The 19,997-nt window shown below is 41.0% G+C and overlaps 3 protein-coding genes across 5 annotated transcripts in view; 2 read left to right on the forward strand and 1 right to left on the reverse strand.

Annotated features, from left to right (window-relative positions):
• zfyve28 (zinc finger, FYVE domain containing 28) overlaps positions 1-834 on the reverse strand; it is a 28,385-nt gene extending 27,551 nt beyond the window's left edge. For all 3 annotated transcript variants that reach the window (XM_085391211.1, XM_085391210.1, XM_085391212.1), the window contains exon 1: positions 473-834. In XM_085391211.1, the coding sequence (XP_085247337.1) occupies positions 473-508 (36 nt within the window). In that variant the 5' untranslated portion in view covers positions 509-834. The remainder of the gene's footprint in view (positions 1-472) is intronic.
• Positions 835-2,355: 1,521 nt separating this feature from the next.
• cfap99 (cilia and flagella associated protein 99) lies at positions 2,356-11,835 on the forward strand. Its single transcript, XM_085391959.1, has 16 exons — positions 2,356-2,828; positions 2,906-3,050; positions 3,130-3,224; positions 3,301-3,407; positions 3,825-4,002; positions 4,122-4,202; positions 4,363-4,431; positions 4,544-4,630; positions 4,711-4,799; positions 4,925-5,129; positions 5,225-5,366; positions 5,453-5,604; positions 5,743-5,948; positions 6,032-6,212; positions 6,299-6,384; positions 11,502-11,835. Exons 1-15 carry the CDS (start codon positions 2,589-2,591, stop codon positions 6,362-6,364), a joined length of 2,043 nt encoding a protein of 680 aa, XP_085248085.1. The 5' UTR covers positions 2,356-2,588; the 3' UTR covers positions 6,365-6,384; positions 11,502-11,835.
• Positions 11,836-12,239: 404 nt separating this feature from the next.
• On the forward strand, positions 12,240-17,545 carry LOC146647065 (uncharacterized). Its single transcript, XM_085391555.1, has 9 exons — positions 12,240-12,407; positions 13,497-13,670; positions 13,848-13,986; positions 14,102-14,190; positions 14,589-14,652; positions 15,785-15,873; positions 15,994-16,106; positions 16,190-16,346; positions 16,724-17,545. Exons 1-9 carry the CDS (start codon positions 12,359-12,361, stop codon positions 16,879-16,881), a joined length of 1,032 nt encoding a protein of 343 aa, XP_085247681.1. The 5' UTR covers positions 12,240-12,358; the 3' UTR covers positions 16,882-17,545.
• The last annotated feature ends 2,452 nt before the right edge of the window (positions 17,546-19,997 follow it).

Consider the following 19,997-nt stretch of genomic DNA (forward strand, 5'->3'; position numbering starts at 1 on the left):
TTTTAAGGAAATTAAAAACATGAGCTTTTGTTATAAAAATATATTCTCCTTTTAAAATATTTCCTCTTATGTGGTAACGACTTGATAATGACACTACTATTACAAGCAAAACGAATATTTTTTCAACTGGTCTTCAGTGGTCTTGTGATTGTTATTAATCACTGATTTATTAAGGTATTTCAAACCTTTAAAATAACAAGACAGAATCACATGAACACTAATGTCAGCTGAAGACAGATGTAAGTAAATGAGTATTAGCCCAAATTGGCAGACTGTAGCATTGTTAGTCCTGACTGCAGCTTCAAAACAAAAGCATCAACAACAACAAAGGGGATAGCTGCTGATTAATACAGTGTAACATCAGGAACACGGGCTAACGTTAGCAGATGTGCCGACAGTCTATGAAATGATCAGGCTAGCGAGCTCTATGCATAAAAAATGACTGACTGCAGGGGCTGACACAACAACTTACCTTGGGCTTATACAGCCACTTTCGAAAGCGGTTCATCGTTACCTCGCCACCTTCCTTTGTCACCAACCCCTCCTCTCTTCTCCTGTACCTGTGTGTCTGACACTATCGGCGGCTGGCTGGCGGCTAAGCTAGCTAGCGCTTCTTGGGTCCAAATAGGAGGAAAAAAGACAATGTACGGCAAGTTGTCCTGAACGTTACACCGAGGCTCTGAAGGCGCACAAAGGAGGTATTGGGAAATAACCACTTATTTCCATTTTCCCTGAAGCCCGAGGTTAGCAACCTGTCCCTCCACCTGCCCAGTCACTTTCCAAGTCCCCGACGATACAGACAACTGGAGCACCGAAGGCTCCGCTGTTCTCTGCCCCTCTAACGTTACTCGATGACAGTCACGTTGACAACATTCACCTCCCACTTTCCCAGGAAGTGGTGCGTTCAAGTGCTCCTCCAAAAATAGCTTCTTTCTCCAAAAGAACTCGTTATAAACTATAGCACAATTCTACAATCCTCCTTCTTAGAACCTTACTGAGTTCCTTGGACTACCCCATTGTTCTGAATATGGGATATTATTATTTTGGTTGGATAAATACAGCATAATATCTCATCATTTGCAATTCATCCCAGGATGAATTAACCTCATTTTGAGACTAAGTAAGGGCCATATTATTTTTATTGCTTTAATATGTAAACCCTTCAAATTTAAAGATGGTTTACTTTCTTTTTCCTCATGTAATAAAACATAAGCAACAGATAAGAAAAGTTTACTAATGACAGTTGTTTTCTGTTACCTAAGAAACAAATTGGAATTTACTACATTTAAATAATTTTAGAATCTGGAGGAAGTGTGTCAAATTGACACTAACAGTATATTCCATAAATCACAAAAAATGATTTATTTAACATTTTATTTAATAACATTTTTATCTTCTTAAAATGTTATGCAATAGCTTCGCTGGCCCAGCCCACTTGAGATGAAATAGGGTTTGACCCCCCCTTATCTAGATTATATCAATAGTGTATGCATATATTTAAGTATGAGTAGTGGAGGTTTTCAGTTTTTATAACTAAGTTGTGTGAGAAAAACAATACAGTAGCCCAATGTTGTTTAATTTTAACTTTAAAATCAAATGGCAAATACAGGGAAATTTCATCAAATAAATGTATGATTTAGGATGTGTACAGATGCCATTCTTTGCAGTAAAGACCATCCAAATGAGGAGCAGCAAATTAAGCACATTTTTTAGGTTTGTAAAAGAGATTAGAGAGAAAATATCAGTGGGGAAAACAATTTTCACTCAAAATACACTTCCAGGTTATTCCTTAGCTTTCGCCTGTATTACATGATTAACATCAGCAGTGTGTGTTTGTCCAGAAGCTATTTTGGAGTCATTTCAACTTTCTGTTTTCTAATACATCACATATAGATTAATCATAACATTAGTTTGGTATTTCCTAATTTAAATTCAACAAATGACTTTGTTTTCACTCCGGTTAAGAAATATGATTATGATGATCAGGTTAAACCAGGAACTCAGATGCTCGATTCTGAGAATAAAAACCCAGTTTGCATGTGATTTACCCAGTAATTAGCTTTTGTCCCTCAGATACCAACAACGTAAAATCCCTGGTAAGCTAGGAAACAAATTTGTTTTGTAAAATCATCATTTTTTAAAGCACAAGCCAACAACTTTCCTTCGGTTTTTAGAACGGGTTTCCATCTTGACCAGATGTTTTAACGTGTCAATTTGATCGCTTTCTGTCTATTGTAGAATTTCCAAAAGCACATGAAGGCAGCAGGAGACCAGCACAGCCCCAGCAAGACGTCACAACACGCTACGTCATTATTATTGTTATGGACGCCAACAAAGGATGAGGAGGGCACTCTGTTAATCTGTACGGATTAAAACTGTGAAATATTTAATATGTTAAACTGAACAATAATAAAACGCCTCTTTTGAATCTAAATAATTAATTTTTTTGCTGAAGCATTCCTCGTTTAACATTTCGAGCTGGGACGTATGTCTGTTTACGCCTGTTTTTGTTGCTAAGCAACGACGCAACACAGCGACGGCTGGAGACTGTCTATGAGTCGAAGACAGCAAATGTTTTTTGTGAATTGATGTCTTTCATTAGCAGCCCGGTTGGCTTGTCTATCCCAGGGAGAACTGTTTGTTCTCTCATCTCTCAATGCGTGAGCTTTGCTTATATAAACAGTTTATTTTTGGGCTTTTCTAGTGGATTTAAGATGGCATCAAACTATGCATCACTTGTGAAGGAAGCCGTTCAGCTCCTCGACAAGTTTAGAGCTAGCAGACAGTGTTTGGATGACTTCACAGAAGATGCTATGAAGGATCTGCAGGTATGTCAGACTCAGATCAATGTGAGTGGATGCATAGGCCTGCTTCTGATTAGTCTGTATTTCTTGTTTTGTCACAGGACATGGACATGCTGCAGAGGAAGTTCATTCTTGATGTTGTTTCCGGATGTGTTGAGCAAAAGAAGCTGCTGGATGTAGTCATCAATGCCTTCTTTGGCCAGCACGTAAAATCAGTGTCCAGAGGTGAACGTAGCCAGTTTGTTGGTGAGTAACTTCATTGCTACTCCTGATTTCAGCCTGAATAAAAGAACTGACACGTTTTAATGATCGTCTTGCTCCCCAGTTATCTGTTACCTGGCCACATTTCTTCTTGATGACCTCGGGCTTCAGTGTTTTAGCAGCATTGTTAAATCTCTGGACATCAAGAAAATGCACATGGTAAGAAACACAAATTCTGGGTGCAGAAGAGGGAAATTAATCAGCAGCTTTCTTATGTTTCACTTTTCAAAATTAGTTTTTAGGTTTCTTCTTCTCAAACCTCACCACGTGGATACAGGATGAGTGGAACAACATCTATGATGCTGCCTTTGTGGAGAAACAGTGGATTGGGCCTCTACTCAGGTGAGAAAAGCATGATAAACAAAAATACTACTTAGGTAATAACACTATAATAACTCAAAAAATGAATGGAAAACTTAAATCTACACATTGTGTAATTCACTGACAACAAAAAGACATGACAGCAGTCAGTAGCAAACAAAATTTTTAATCCTTTGAGGGCTGTATTCAGTGATTGATTTGACGCTGAAGTCACATGAAGTTCGGCACAGCGTCTGTAGACTCTTTCATTCCTGTCACATAGGCTCAGTGTGAACATGCAAGAGAATAGGGAACTAAGGGGTGTTCATGCCATTGATCATTGAGTCTGTTTCCTCACAGTCTGGTCAGAAATGTGCACAAGTATTCCAGTGGAGGTTGTTTTGTGAGCAGAGCATTTCAAATTCAGACAACCCAAATGTTTGCGTGTGTGTCCTTTAGGTGGCGCCCTGAGATAGATATTCTCATGGACCAGCTTGCAGTCAAGATCTCTCAAGGGAATCTGCTCAAGAAAGCTGCAACCAAAACCACTGAGCCCCAGGAGTTCGCCCTCACCGAACCTAAACCACGGCCTCTACCCATGCCCGAGCTCATCCCACAGCAGAAGAAATGCAAACCAGTCAGTATCAGTTACAAAAAGTCCTTTAATTTGAGAATTTTTCATGTCCTCAATCCTTAAAGAGAATGTAAGCTGTAAACTGTGTAGAGGCTGGTGCGTCACTCTTGTTTGTCATGCAGGTACCAAGCAGCACCTACAAGGCTCCAAAGGAGAAGCAGATAATCGAGGAGAATAAACAGAAGAACCATCAAAAGGCTCAGGTACAATGAATCTAATACAAAAGAAGATATGTTTAACAGTTAAACGGCAGCTGGCACATTTAAGTTCAATAATAGTAGATATTATCAAAAAAATTTATATTTTTAAATTCAATTACATATACTGCCATTAAAAAGTTCGCTTATCTGTTTTCCACCAAAGGAGCTTCTGTATGAAGCGAATATCAAACAGTTCAGATGTGGAAATCCACAGAAGTCTGAGCACACAAAGGTGTGTATGTGTGTGACTGTGTGTGTGTGTGTGTGTGTGTGTGTGTGTGTGTGTGTGTGAGGGTGGGCTTGTATTCTGTTGGCTTCAACACCATCTCATACTTGTTCCACAGAGAGTGATGTCCAAGATTGAGGAAGACTTGGATTCAAGGCTCAAGCCTAATTCCTTTCATTCCCGTGGAGCTCCTTCCAGTAATAAGGTAAGACCTAAGTACTCTGCCGGTTTCTAGATAGCCTAATGTTGGTGTAATATCTGCTGTCATGTGTATATTTTTTACAGGCTGTCAGCTATCCGATCAAACTCAACAATGCAGCTATTTTAAGGAAGGAGGCACTGTATAAGCGTTGGGTGGAGGAGGAGGTCCAAAGGTACAGCACAGCTTTTACCTGCTACTTTGACCTTTTCCAAGGTGTCTGCATAGTGCTCCACGAGGATGAAGTGCAAATCAAACACATGAAAAGTTGTGTCCTTTGTGCGTCTGTTTTTAATACAGAATTGAGCGGCTGGTGCAAGGCGAGCGCGATCCTTCATCTTTCCTGCAGTGGCAAAAGGAGATGCGTGAGAAGGACCTTCAGGAGCAGTTGCCCAAGATTGAGCGCCGACACCTGGAGGCATGCATCAGTGAACAGGAGGCAGCTCTGGCCCGCAAACGTATAATGGAGCGCAATCAGAAGGCTGCGCAGCTGAAGAAAGAAGAGGTAGGTAAAAACCAAGTGGCAACTAATAAATAAAAGGAATTCACAGAGGATTAAACTTGTTGTCGTCTTCTTTATGGCTTGTTTGCTTTTTCTAGACCGCTCAGCTGATGCAAAGATATGCTGAGAAAAGGTTGCAAGAGGAAAAGGAAATAAAGGATCTGGTGCAGCAAGTGGCAGATGGCCACAAGAATTCAAAGGCAGCTAAAGAGAAGTTACAGAAGCTGAAGCAAAGCATAGGTGCGCCTCCTCAAGCAGCTTGTCAAACGGGGCATTTCACGTGTTTCTTTTTGCTGTTCACATCAATGTCATGACAAATTTCACAGTGAAAGAAGTCTCCGAACAGAACCAGGAGCTGCTTCGTCAAGCACTGGAGGAAGCAGAGGCAGAGATGAGCCGCAAATTTGAAGTCATCCGAGAAATTCACTGCATTGAGTCGCTTCCTCGCATGAAATTCAAGAAATTTGATGACACAGACGTAAGTGAAGGAAAGCTGCAGTACTATGCAAAAAAGAAAAGTGGTTTCAATGTGGATCAAGACTTTTGCACAGTGCTGTATCTTATACTGAGATGCTGTTATCGATCTCTGTGTCACAGTTATCTAATCCCATGTCAGACTGTAGGCCATGAGCTGCTGGGAGAAATGTCGCTGTATGAGACGAAGGAGCGGCTGGCCCATCTGAAGAACAAGCAGCAAGCAGAGCAGGAGGAGAAACGGAAGCTCATCCTGGAGGAGAAGCAGAAACAGAAGCAGCAGCTGATGGAGAAGCTGGATGCCATCAACTTCCACAGCAGCGTCCTGGCACAAGCTACGGCCATCAGGTCAGGAAAGTGGCAAACAAAAATACTCAAACGCAGAAATGTGCACATGTGCATGTACTGATGCTAGTTTTGGCATGTGGCAGGAAAGAGGAGAGGAAAGCCGAGAAGGAATTAATTCAGCAGGTGGTGGCTCAGGATGAGACGGTTTTAGCTCTGAAGAAGATGCTTGAAGAGAAAAAGCAAGAACGTCAAAAGCTCAAGCAAACTGAAAGCAAGGTCAAAGCCCCTGAACAGACAGGAGGACACACAGGGACACACAGCCAGGTGAGTGTAAAGTCCACAACAAAGAAGAAATGAAAGAAGAAATAAAACGTATCCATAACTCCTTTCTCTGTTTCCTCTTTTGCCAGGCGAGTGTGACAAGCTGGGAGGAGCTGGAGCAGAGCTTGTCGCGCCTTGTAGAGAATTTTTCTTGACTCAAGCTATAAATGTGTTTATCAGTGTTGCATCTTCAAAAAATAAAAATACAATAACTGAGCCTTACACCGGGGTATCGTTGCACTGGTTTACTGAACCTTACTTTCAGGGCATGTACAGAACATGAGCATCCATTTTTCTACTGCCTCCTACAGGACACACTCTTCTTCCACTTCCTTACACATTAATGTAACACAGAACTAATACTGCCTCTCCTGGCATTACCATTGTAACAACACATTCATTCTGTTTCTTTCAGAAGATTAACAGGAACTTAGGATGTAGGTATCTATGAATAATAACTATTATGTATACTCATATTTATATAACCACTTATTTCTTGCGATACCACATCTCCTCCCCCCTTAAGTCAACAACTCCCTTGACTTACAAAATAACTGTTTATCTAAAGAATGCTTAACAAACAATCAACATGTAATTAAGGTAACCATACAACCATACAACTGTACATAGGTTTCCATGTTTCTCTTTTTTTTTTTCTAACTAGGAAGGTACGTCCTTCCTGTGAGATCAGAGCGCATTGTTGCTCTATTTCTGGAAGATCTCACACTACCTAACAAAGTCCTTTAAAGTCTCTGGTGGACGTCTCTCTCTCTGGGAACGTCGCAACACGGGTGTCCCTGAGGAGTCTCCGGGAGCTGGAGTCTCCGGAGCATAAGGCAACTCCATTGCCGGAGGTTGTGGCGATGTGTCCAACTCTGATGGCAAGCAGCACTCAGGCACTGATTCTTTGTCAAGCAATGGCTCCACCTCCCTGTCTGGTGTACTGGGAACAGTGTCAGCCACTCTTGCTCTCACCTGATCCACATGCCGCTTCACAGTTTGACCTGATCCAATGGTAACAATGTAAGACACTGGACCCGATGCTCTCACAATGACTGCGGGAATCCACTTCGGGCCATAGGAGTAGTTTCTGATGAAGACCTTGTCTCCTGGTGTGAAACTTCTCAGTCTTTTCTTGGTGTCATGATTTTCTTTCTGTTTCGATTGTTTGTGCTGCACTTTTGTTTTCACATCAGGCATGAGCGAGTCCAAAACTGATCTGAGTCTCCGTGACATCATCAACTCTGCAGGTGATAAACCAGTAGTGGCATGCGGTGTGATGCGATAACTGAACAGAAATCGGGACAGTCTGGTTTGCAAGGTATCACCTTTGACTTTCTTCATCCCCTCCTTAAAGGTCTGGACCGCCCTCTCAGCCAGCCCATTTGAAGAAGGGTGGAAAGGTGCTGATCTTACATGGTCAATTCCATTCTGCTTCATGAATGACTCAAATTCAGCACTTGTGAAGCATGTTCCGTTGTCTGAAACTAACATTTTAGGTAGTCCAAACACACTGAAACTCTGGCGCAGTTTCTCTATAGTTACCTGTGATGTAGAGGATTTCACAGGGTAAATGTCCATCCACTTGGAATGAGCATCCACAATGATTAGAAACATCTCCCCGAGGAAAGGCCCTGCATAGTCCACATGGATTCTGGACCATGGTGACTCCGGCCACTCCCAAGGGTGTAATGGTGCAGTAGGTGGTGACTTGGAGTGTTTCTGACACTCCTCACATGCCTGCACTTCTCTTTCAATGTTCTCATCCATCCCTGGCCACCATACATACGACCTTGCCAAGCCTTTCATCTTCGACATGCCTGTATGAGTCTGGTGCAGGAGTTTCAATATTTTGTCTCGGCCTTTGGTGGGAATAATTACTCGGGCTCCCCAGAGCACGCAACCATCCCTCACACTCAGTTCCAGCTTTCTCTGTCGATACGGCTTTAAACAGGTGTCGGTCTCAGTTGGCCAGGCTTTTAAGGTGTACTCGTGGACTTGCGACAACAAGACATCCTTAGCTGTCCATCGTTTGATCTGTGCAGTGTCCACTAATGTGTCATCCAGTACATCCATCATCAAAACCTGCTCAGCCATCTCTCGCTCAGGTGCTGAGTCTGGTACCGGCAACCGGCTGAGCGCATCCGCGTTTTCATGATGTTTTCCTGGCTTGTACCTGATGTTGTACTCGTAAGCACTCAATGTCACGGCCCATCTTTGTACTCTTGGTGAGCCCATCTGAGGTATAGGCTTCTTTTCATTGAACAGTGAGATTAGGGGTTTATGATCTGTATAAATCGTGAAAACTCGGCCATACAAGTATTTGTGAAATTTCTTGATGCCAAATATCACAGCTAGACCTTCTTTGTCAAGCTGAGAATACTTTTTCTCAGCAGGAGAGAGTGTGCGTGACATGAACCCCAAAGGTCTCTCGCTTCCATCCTCCATCTTATGTGACAATACGGCGCCTACGCCATATGGGGATGCATCACATGAGAGAACCAACTCACGGTCAGCAGAATAATGAACTAACACCTCTGCCGAGTTCAACAGGTTCTTAGATTTCTGGAATGCTTCCTCTTGTCTCTTTTGCCATGTCCACCGTACCTCGTGTCTCAAAAGTTCATGTAAGGGTGCCAACCGGGTTGCCAGGTTTGGAAGGAATTTGTTGTAGTAATTTAGCAAACCTAAGTATGCTTTCAGTTCAGTGACATTTGTGGGGGTAGGTGCGTCCATGATTGCTTTAACTTTCTTTTCCACTGGGTGGAGCCCCTGGGCGTCCACTATGTGCCCCAAGTACTCCACTTTCTCTTGCATGAAGGCACACTTGCACCTCTTTAACCTCAACCCAGCTTCCTCCAACCGGGTCAACACCTCATCCAGGTTCTGTAGATGGCTTACTTCATCCACTCCAGTCACTAAGATGTCATCTAAATACACTGCTACATGAGGTATCCCCTTCAAAAGACTTTCCATGGTCCTCTGGAATATTGCTGGAGCAGAGGCCACTCCAAAAGGCAATCTGTTATACGTGAACAGCCCCCGCGATGTGTTTACTGTCACGAACTTTTTCGATTCGTCATCCAAGAGGATTTGCTGGTAAGCGTGGCTCATGTCTAATTTTGAGAACTGCTTACCCCCGGACAGTGTGGCAAACAAGTCCTCCATTCTTGGTATGGGGTACTGCTCCAGTGAAGCCACGGTATTTACAGTAAGCTTGTAATCCCCACACAGTCTTATTGTCCCTGTGGGCTTCAGGAGTGGCACTACTGGTGCCGCCCATTCAGCATATTTCACTGGCGAGATGATGCCTTCTTTCAACAGTCGGTCTATTTCCTCGTCGACTTTTGCTCGCATAGCAAAGGGGACAGAACGCGGACGGAAGAAGCGTGGGGTGGCATCACTTTTCACATGAATAGCAGCTTTCATTCCTTTCAGGGTGCCCAACTCCTCTTTGAACACATTTTCATGTTTACTTAACACTTGCTGAAGTGTTTTCTCTGTTGTTTTGACTTGGTGCAGCTTTCTGTTGTTAGGACTGTTTTTCACTTCACCCCAGTCCAATTTAATTTCCTCGAGCCAAGCTCGACCTAGCAAGCTGGGGCCGTCGCCTTCGACCACCACCAGGGGCAGATGTTTTTTCTGCTGCTTGTATTTGACGCTGACTCGTGTTGCACCAATCACCTTAACAGGATCCCCTGTATAAGTTTCGAGCTTGATTTTGATGGGCTGCAGGCTGGGGGGCTTGCTGTCTTTCCCTGTTTCTCTGAATGTTGCTTCGTTCATGACTGTTAGGCAACATCCAGTGTCTATTTCAAAGTTCACCTTTTTTCCATCAATTTGCATATCCACAGTGTAGGGGTCTACTCTTCTTAAGTGTACCGCACTGCCACGCCCTAACTTGAACAGTTTTCTTTTGTGCCCTTGACTGCACTTGACACAGTTCAACATAAAAGAGTCATCTTCAGAGCTATCAGTTTTGTTGTTATCTGCTTTCTCGCCCACATTGTGAGTACTGTAGTGTGAACTCTGCTTTTTTTCTTTCTTTACATATGTCGATCCATACTTTTTCTGGTTCAGTTTAGTCTTGCTTTTACAAGCTCTAGCTATGTGTCCCATTTTACCACAAGCATGACATTTTTCTTGTTTGTACTTACAGTCTGCTGCTGTGTGCTTGGTTCCTTTGCAACGATAACACTCTTTATTTTCTGCTTTAAAGGTACGACTCTCCTGTTGTCCTCTAGCGAGACTGAAACATTTTGCTGACGCCCCTGAGGTCTGCAGATCCTGTGCATTTTTATTTGCAGTCTCCATGGCTACTGCAATTGACAGAGCCTTGTCAAAAGTGAGATCTATTTCTGACAAGAGACGTCTCTGAATTCGGTCATCCTTAATTCCGCAGACGATCCTATCTCTCAACATCTGTTGTAACGTGTTGCCATAGTTACAATCCTGTGCCAGGCGACGCAGCTCCGCTACATATTCCATGACGGTTTCATTCGGCTTGCGGGAGCGAGAGTCGAACTTATACCTTTGCACAATTTCACTGGGCTTCGGATCGAAGTGATTTTTCATCAGAAGCACCAGCTCTTGGAAGGTTTTGTCTTTGGGCTTGGCCGGGCTGAGAAGGTTTCGCATCAAGCTGTACGTCGCTGCTCCGACGACACTTATTAATATCGCTCTTTGTTTCTCTGCATCGTCGATCCCGTTAGCTGCGAAAAACTGCTCGAGTATTTCCGTGTACTCATCCCAAGTCTGATTCTTTGGATCGAACGCTACTAGCGTACCAATTGTAGCCATTTCCGCTTCGAGGTCACTGCCTTCTATTTCCAGCCGAAAACTTTTGCATTCTTTGAAAAGCTAGCCAAACCTGTAGCCGACTCCATCACTTTATTTTCTTCTCTTTTCTTTCAGTCCGATCGCCCAAACTCCTTCCCCCTAAACGTCCTCGTCGCCAAAAAGATGTTGCATCTTCAAAAAATAAAAATACAATAACTGAGCCTTACACCGGGGTATCGTTGCACTGGTTTACTGAACCTTACTTTCAGGGCATGTACAGAACATGAGCATCCATTTTTCTACTGCCTCCTACAGGACACACTCTTCTTCCACTTCCTTACACATTAATGTAACACAGAACTAATACTGCCTCTCCTGGCATTACCATTGTAACAACACATTCATTCTGTTTCTTTCAGAAGATTAACAGGAACTTAGGATGTAGGTATCTATGAATAATAACTATTATGTATACTCATATTTATATAACCACTTATTTCTTGCGATACCACAATCAGGCACTGCAATCTTATGACTGTTTAATTTAATAAAACACGTGTGGATAACATGTGCAGTCATTTGAAGTTGCACTTATGTACTGATGTTGATCGCTGCTTGGTTTTCTGCAACAGTCGAGTATTACGACTTTTTTTTATTTTTTGTTTCAATTACTGCCAAAGTTATCGAAACTCACGTCTGTACGTAACATGAAAAAAGGAAGCGAGCCTTCAACCGTGACTGATGAGGAATGTTTCCCTTCCCCTAAACAATACTGTTTTCTGTGGCTTTCTGTGGTTTTCTGCGTCTTGCTACCAATTTACTGTACTAAATAAATACCAAGAGTCAAGTATCATATCTTTTGGGACTATCCACAACAACAAAAAAGAGAACTACTGCAAGCATAGACACAAGAATTGAACAATATACAATAACATTTCTCTGTGATATTCTATATTTAGCACAAAGCAACATAAAGTATATTAATGATATGATTTTTTATTTTTTTTTGTAAAAATTAATTAAGTAATTTTCATGATAAATTCGTATTACTGCTTGGACCTAGTTTGAATCGCTTCACCTGCGGACCGGGAGCAACTCTGAGCCTAATGCATGATGTTTTAATAAGGCGGTGGTGTCCCTGTTGGTTGTTCCTTGTAACTACACCAGATCTGTCTTGAATTGAGCCCATTTCTCTCGGTTTTTTCCCTCTAAACCAAAATCACATGATGCCTTTTTGTCATATGACACTGATGAGTGGGCTGATTCCCCTGACAGCGTACTCTATGAAAACAAAGGAAACGCTGCCACATTTAAGAGATGAGATGCTGTAGACAAGCATTGTTTGGTGGCTGCAGTCGGTAATCTGGAGCATGGACTGTCGGGGAGTTCTGGCTGCGATCACCGCCGCTTGTTTCATAGGTAAGTGGAGTGGCTTGTACCGTTAACGAAACGGCGGCGGTAATCCTATAAACCAAGGGTCTAATACAGAGATTTACTATATAGTATGAAAAAAAGCATGAAGTCACCTTAGGTTAATTCACTACTGAAAAGTGCTGATGGTTTGTTATTGAAAGTATAGAAACAGTAGAATCAGTTCTAATGTTGTTGCATCATGTAATTTAGACTTTGTTCAAAGCAAAACTTTATTACACACACTTTTCTTTGCACCAGGACACCATAATGAAATTAATACACTGGCTCACTGTATTTCCGTGGTACTTATTGCTTTTGTATTTCTGTTAATATAATTTTATCCGTTTTTACAAACTCCCTGACTTGTAATTCAAGAAGCATATCTATTTGGGAGAGAACTGCTGCCAACCCAGAGGAGACTGGAGCTGAGAAATCATATGACCCCTTTCTGAATAATTGCATTTCATGAGGAGGATGGCTCCTATTCAAGAAAGCAGTTAAGCGCAAGGCTTATGTGATTACTACCACAATATGGGCTCTGTTTTGCTGATGTGCCTATACCTTTTGCAGCCACCTTTTTTTCTTTCTTTCCCTGTTGGATAAACTTTTTGTAAAATCATTCAGCTATAGTTGATTGAAGAAGTTCTTCCTCTTTTAATAAAGGCAATGCAGCAAGGTTGGCTCTCAGGTCACTCATCCACTTGCTAACATTTATTTTTCATACTTCTGTTGTGTCCCTGAGGCTGTGTCCTAGCTCAGTGCGTGTCTAGGGAGGAGGGACGTGAGGGTTCAACCTCAGTCCACAGCAACATTTCAAAGCAGGAGACTGAATCATGGAGAGATGCAGGGAGACAGGAGTTAAAATCCTGGTTATTATTTGCAATACTAATAAATAAACGAAAACATTCAAAGAAAAGGTATGCAGGAGGGTCCCCCAAAATGTTTGCTTACACTGTTTGTATTAATTATTAGTGATCATACCACATATTTTTGCTTTTATGCACTCGAGCCATAACTTTTTCACTACATTTAGGTACTTTTGAACCTTTTTAAGACAGCTGACCGCATATATACCATTGTGTCCTTCCTTCTCAGGCTTAGTGGTGAGCCAGACCACTCTTACTCCTGCTGTGACAGATACCACTCTGATCGAAAATGTGACCAGTCTGACTCCGACACCCGTGATTTTCAGCAGCACCACCTCAGGCTGCTTCACTTTTAACCTTTCTGCTTGTGAGCCATGTGCACCGGGGTCACAGTACGACAACAGTGAGTCAGTGACTATCATCTGCCATGGCTTTATTTTATGATATTTCTAAATATGCTATATTTAATGTCCTTTCTGTTAAGTACCTGGCTTTGCTTTTGTTGATATTAAAATAAGCTGTATGATATTAAAGCAGCAAAAATGAAGAGTAAAATCAACTTTTTGTCAATCCCCCCCAGACACCCTTCTGTGCACGTGCTGTCCTGACTCAGGGCGGTGTGTATTTCCTGGCGCGTGCCTGCCATGCACCAGAGGATTTTATCAGCCACTAGAAGGACAGCAGCAGTGTCTACCTTGCAGCCGGGGCTTCTACACCAAGTAAAGACTAATTTTGTTCCAGCAAATTCAAACTTCACTTTTTTCTCTCTCTTTTTAAATAGAAATCCAGAGTTTACATCACTAATAATTTTTTCATATGCTGTATCCACTTCAGTTTCACTGGAAGTCCATTATGTCGCCCTTGCCCTCCTGGGTCCTTCAACAATAACACTGGTGAAGACTCTTGCACAAGTTGCTCACCAGGTTTGTTTATCTAGCAGTTACTCATTGTTTTCTATATCAGAAAACAGAGAGTGTTGATTCCCATACATATGCTTTAATTGTAAAATATTGCTATAAAATACACACAACTTAAAGAGAAAGGCACGCTTTATGCTTTTGATTATTTTCTGTTACAAAACAATGGATCCTCTTAGTGGATGTGGTTTCAAATAATAGCTTAAGGTTCAGGCTTCAGACTCCTCTAAACATTTGCTCGGTAGCTTTTCCGTATGATGTCACTCTGAGGTGATATCTGTATTATGGTTATCTCAGGAAATTTGAACAGGTCCCCTTAAAGTCTATAGATATGCTTGCATTAGTATATGTTGATATCTATAACTCAAAACCACAAACTATGTATATTTCTGTTCGTTTTTTAGGTTTCTTTTCATCGCAGGGTAATTCTACTTCATGTAAACCATGTGCACAAGGACGTTTTTGCAAGTAAGTTGGACCTGATTGCTGCTGGGACTGCATTTCTGTTTGTGTGTCCATTTTTCTGTTTTGTTGTTGTTGCCCTGTAACTGAGCAGAACTCAGTGTTTGGAAAATAACTTATCTAACCACCAAACTGAGCATCACATGCTTTCATCTCATGGTTCTGAGTTGCCTGCACAGTTGCACGCCACACAAACACACCCACACGCACAGACACACACAGGACTAGCGTCTGCTTTGAGTAATCTGCAGCTGGCACAAAGTCACGAATGGCATGCACAGCCCTGTTTAAGTGGTTTATGTGACTCCTATTGAAATGAATGTAGTTTTGATTCATGACAAAAATGCATTATCCCTCCATTACAGTTTGAGATATGGTTACAGGGGGCTAATACTCCTTTGGATTTTCCCAGGTTATTTTTGAGAGTTTCCAGACTAGATAGGATATGTAGGCTCACGCGGTCTAGATGACGTGTCCCAAATAACCTTCACAGGGAGGCGTATTGCAAGATTCTTAATCACAGCTAAACTGTGGGTGTAAAAGAGCAACAATATTAGCTCCTTCTGTGGATCTGGGGATTTATGTTTTTTACCATTTAGAAACTGACAGTCATTAAACACTCATAGTCATATTAAGCAACTTCTCCATTGGCAGAGCTTCAAGGCTTCATTGTGAGAGTCTGGTGACCTCTTTGCCTGCTGAAAGCACTTCCTAGGGCTGATTGCAAGTTTGCTTCTGCACTAATAAAAGCAATATTCCTTTTTAGTCTGTCCATACTTGCCAGCCAAGCCTGAAAGCCTATCTCCTCACTGCCAGCGTCTGCCAGCAGGTTCCTGGGCTGCTGCCATGATAGGAAGTGATGTCTCACAGCCACGACTCCATATGTTATTTACAGATGCTAAAAATAGTGTTTGGGACTTGGCCTCTCTTTATTTTTTTAGTTTGATGAACTACCTCCTGCCACCACCAAGTTACAAAACATTTCTCCAGTAGTCACTGTTTTATCCACTGATCTAACTGTTAACTATTGACAACAACCATTCATATTATTAGTAGGATCTTTGATCAGTAGACCTGCTCCAAAGTGTTCACATGTATTTTACAGCTATAAATGTTGTTTGTTTTTTTTTCCTGACAGCTCATCGGGTTGTACTCAGTGCCAGATGTGTCCTGGAGGCACAGAAGCTCTGCAGACTGCCGCTAAGGACTGCTCTCCATGTCGGCCAGGTAAACTAGAGTATCTTAAATGGGCTGTCACTTAGTCATTTGTGTGAGTGTTTGCTGTGGCTTGCAATAGAGAAAGATAAGAATTGCTTTCCATCCCAGTGATGTGTGATTTTTGAACAGGTATGTACAAGGCCGCCCGTCAGAATATGTGTCAAATCTGCAGCAGTGGTTATTTTCAGATCCACTGGGGCCAGGAAAGCTGTGATATCTGCCCAGAGAATCACTACTGCCCTGTGAGTGTGCCACACTCTCTCCGATGAAATACATGCGTGTGCATTTAAAAGATATTTAGCGACAGAGCATGTTATTCTCTCAGAGTCCTGACGTGAACCCCATTCAGTGTCCGAGTGATGCCTTTTGTCCAGAGGGCAGCTTGGCTCCGGGCTACTGCATGGAGACTTTCTTCCGCAAAGCAGGGGACACTTGTGAACTGGCTCCTGTCACTATTGCTTTGTTAGTTATTGGAGGAGGGGGTGAGTAATACTAACAACGATTGTTTGATCCAAGCGATTTATTTATTTTTTGTGTCTGGTATTGTAATGGGTCATAAAGTTGCCTGTTTTCTGTAAAATTCACATTCAAATGAATTGAAAAAAGGAAAAAGTGATGAAACAAACTGGATTTTCAGTAACTTGACTCAGTTATAGTCCTGTTTATTGATATATAATAACTGTAAATGAGCCATGTTAATTCAAGCTCAATTCTTATGGCTAAATGCAGTCCTGTCAGGTGGTTCAAATAAAGATATAATGAAATGAATTAGGAGTCATGGTCACATGCTAAAGCACTCTATGCCTGTAATGACGTGTGTGTGTCTCTCTCATATATGTCTGTGTGTTTTTTATTCCAGTGGCCTTACTTTTTATCATTTTAATGCTTTTACGTCGACGAAGAGAAACTGACGGAGAGCTGACAGTAGCCCGGGCTCCACTGTTACGAAAAGAGCAACCTCAAGGACGATACTATGGCCTGCCCTGTGATGCAGAACCTGTATATGCGGGCTGGTGAAGCACTAAGATACAAGAAGAGACACTGATAAAACTCCCTCCCTCCCCTCTAGAGACTACACCTTATCAAACCACCAGCCTGTCAATTGCAATGAATCACTGGCCAGTGGAGGTTGATTCTTTGGTGAATTCTTTCTGTCGCAATCGTTCCACTCAGAGAAAAACATTCCTTGTGTAAGTGAGGTTATTCGATTATGAGAGGTACGCTGGAATGACGAAAACAACATACATCCCTCTGCTTGGTGACAGCCTTTTTCACTTATGGAAAGCACTTTTTTTTTTTTAACAAGGTAATTGATTTACTTTGCATTCCTGTTTCAGTGCACTTACATTAACATCTGTTGTCTCAGTGATTACGTGTAAACTGTGGATGATACTTTTTTTTTTAAAAAAAATTTAATTTAATTATATTTCTTTTTAGATACTTTTGCTTAAAGGTTTTTAACTGCTTTTTAAGGTTATATTTGTATGTTTTAGAAGAAAATAAAATATTCTGATTTCTAACCCTATTCAAATGCTATGTTATATTGTGGACTAGCTTTAAAATAAATGAAAACAAAAATCTGTATTGTCTTGATAATTTGTCCTAATATGCTGGGACAGTATAAAGTAATTTATTTCGAATGACCGTTAATAGGTTGTAAGTAATAGCACCTGTTATCATTAGTGTCCTCATATTAATTTATTTCCTGGAGGAAAAAATCTTTTGGTGATATATCTTTTTAACAAGTACTGATTCTCCATATTCAAAACTTTTGATTGGCTGCATGTACTATATGTGTAATTAATTCAAATAATATATATATGTAAATATATAAACTTTTTATAAACAACTTTAAAACTCAAGAAAGACTCACATTTCACAGATTTCAAAACATTTTGAAAGACACTGGCTAATTTAACCAAGAAAAACAACGTAATTAATATCAGAACAGAATGTGTAATAACAACTGCCTTTCAGCAACATACAACACAAAACTGTAGTGTATTTTATCAAAGACAAACAGTGACAGTACAATGGCCTGCCAGCAGCAAAGAGTAGTGCTTTTATAACAGCCTTCAAGTAAATCTGGTGATATTATACCTTCCATTAGTGTGTAGAAAGTGTAATTTAGGCTGTGTTTTAATTGTTCAATTCTTGCTCCTGTATGCTGTGAATGTGGTGTTATACTGTCTTCTGCTAAGCGGAGAATTAAGAAATACAAACACTGTCTTAACCAGCTCTTTATAACTACCACAGCTGACATTACATGTGTCGCTTGTCTACAAAGCTTTGAAAGTAAAATTAGTTAAAAGACATTCTGAAGCAGGGCAATGGTTTTGACTTTAAAATGTATTTGAATACGTTTTAAAGCTTTTCCTACTGATAAAGTCCTCCCCCACCATGGCCATTCATGCCACAAAAAAGTAGTTAAGTAATAAATAAACAATTAAATGACAGAAAAGTTCCTGTTATCTGCTGTAGAAAAGTCTCTCTCTCTTTTTTTTATTTTTTTACAATGGCTCTACAAGAATAATAAAAAAGCTTCTGTTCAACAATTACAGACAGTAATTGAGAATTGAGAAACAAATTGAGATGTTCTGTTGAAATTGCTCCTCTTTTTCATATATTTACTGGGCTTTTTCACATGAATAATTAGTTTGACATGTCTGCGCTGTACCATCGGGGTTCTGATCACTCCCCAGATCATTCTGCAGTACTCCTGCAACACCAGATACACAGTTGGAGAGAACCGCACACCTCAGGAAGAACAGATGGCCGTTACAACCCCCCACAGCCTGACACCTTCCATCAGGGAGTCAGGCTGATGCTGAGGATGCCTAAAACCACAGAAGTATGAATCAATCAATTCTTTAGAAATTAGTCATGGAAATATTTTTTGAACTATCACACTCTATTCTCAACATTAATCAGGCACTTGAATCCTCTTTTGCTAGTTTTATCTGTAACAGGTAACTGCTGCAGGTTGTATACTGTATATATGTGTCAGTGTTCTGCCTTGAAATGTTATGACAGTTGCAACCACTGTGTTGGAGTTCGGATATTCTGTCTGTGCCTCCGTGGGTTTCCTTCTACAGTCCAAAGATGTACATGTTAGGTTCGTCTGTCCCTTTGTTTCCTCGCTGTCTGACTGGTGATCTGTCCACGATGTACTACTTCTTGCCAGGTGTCAGCTGGTATAGCTGGTGAAGAAAATAGATGGATGAATGGATGGATGCTGTGGCATAATTATATTTACTGCACAACACAGCCCTACGCACAGCAGTCATTTTGATGAATCATAGCAGGGAAAGCACAGGCGTTATTAAGAACATCAATCACTATTTCATTTAGCTATCTAGATTGTGGATATTTGCTCCAGCTACATTTCTGTCATGGGCTATCTGTTCAGTAGGTACGGGGAAATTTGCCAGACTAAATAAATAAGAAAACTGAAATACTGATTTGGTCTTCCAGCAATGAACAATTCTTTCCAGATAATGTAAAAGTTCAACAGAAGAATGTGAAAAAATGGCAACTCTCAGGATCTCATGATTACAGTGTGACAGCTATGTAGACAGACACAGCTGGAAGCTATATCATACTGTATATACACCAAGTAGACTGAATACAGGAGTATTTAATACATTTGTATTGGATAAAATGTGGTGTAGTGTGGTGCAGTGCCTGATAATCTTTTGATTACTGTAATACATGAAAGTTATACTGAAAAGTTATAAAGGACATAAATAAACAGTGCCACAGAAATACTCAATTTATGTTAAACCCACACAATGACATTTTACAAAAGCAATGGTACAGTAAAATACTAGGTATTTTATTGTAAATGTTTTTATACATAATTTTATTTTACTAAACAAAAGCAAAAGCTTTTTTAAGCTCGTCAGACGGGGGTAAAACTCTTACTTAGGCCAGTCTTAAAGAACCAACCTTATGTACAGTATTGTATTGTCCATAAACATGTTTTATTACACTGAAATGTGTTCATATGCGATTTATGCACATTTTACAAGTTTGGTTTGTCTCAAAATGACTTGAATGGTTCTCTCTCTCTTTTTAGCCTGCTCTGGTTTGCCATATCCTGCACAGCACAGCCAACCATGTCCTTCACTAGG

Source organism: Rhamphochromis longiceps, linkage group LG19 (genome assembly GCF_057381845.1).
Source record: "Rhamphochromis longiceps isolate RC_006_pf linkage group LG19, R_longiceps_female_GT1.1, whole genome shotgun sequence".
Classification (NCBI taxonomy): domain Eukaryota; kingdom Metazoa; phylum Chordata; class Actinopteri; order Cichliformes; family Cichlidae; genus Rhamphochromis; species Rhamphochromis longiceps.

What these genes read in the sequence shown, in the direction of transcription:
- cfap99 (XM_085391959.1), top strand. Translation starts at nt 2,589, where the DNA reads ATGTCTTTCATTAGCAGCCCGGTTGGCTTGTCTATCCCAGGGAGAACT. An exon ending in TGGATTGGGCCTCTACTCAG is followed by an intron (nt 3,408 to 3,824) that starts GTGAGAAAAGCA and finishes TGTGTCCTTTAG; the next exon opens with GTGGCGCCCTGAGATAGATA. An exon ending in GAAGCTGAAGCAAAGCATAG is followed by an intron (nt 5,367 to 5,452) that starts GTGCGCCTCCTC and finishes CAAATTTCACAG; the next exon opens with TGAAAGAAGTCTCCGAACAG.
- LOC146647065 (XM_085391555.1), top strand. Translation starts at nt 12,359, where the DNA reads ATGGACTGTCGGGGAGTTCTGGCTGCGATCACCGCCGCTTGTTTCATA. An exon ending in GCACAAGGACGTTTTTGCAA is followed by an intron (nt 14,653 to 15,784) that starts GTAAGTTGGACC and finishes TTTTCCTGACAG; the next exon opens with CTCATCGGGTTGTACTCAGT. An exon ending in GTTAGTTATTGGAGGAGGGG is followed by an intron (nt 16,347 to 16,723) that starts GTGAGTAATACT and finishes TTTTTATTCCAG; the next exon opens with TGGCCTTACTTTTTATCATT.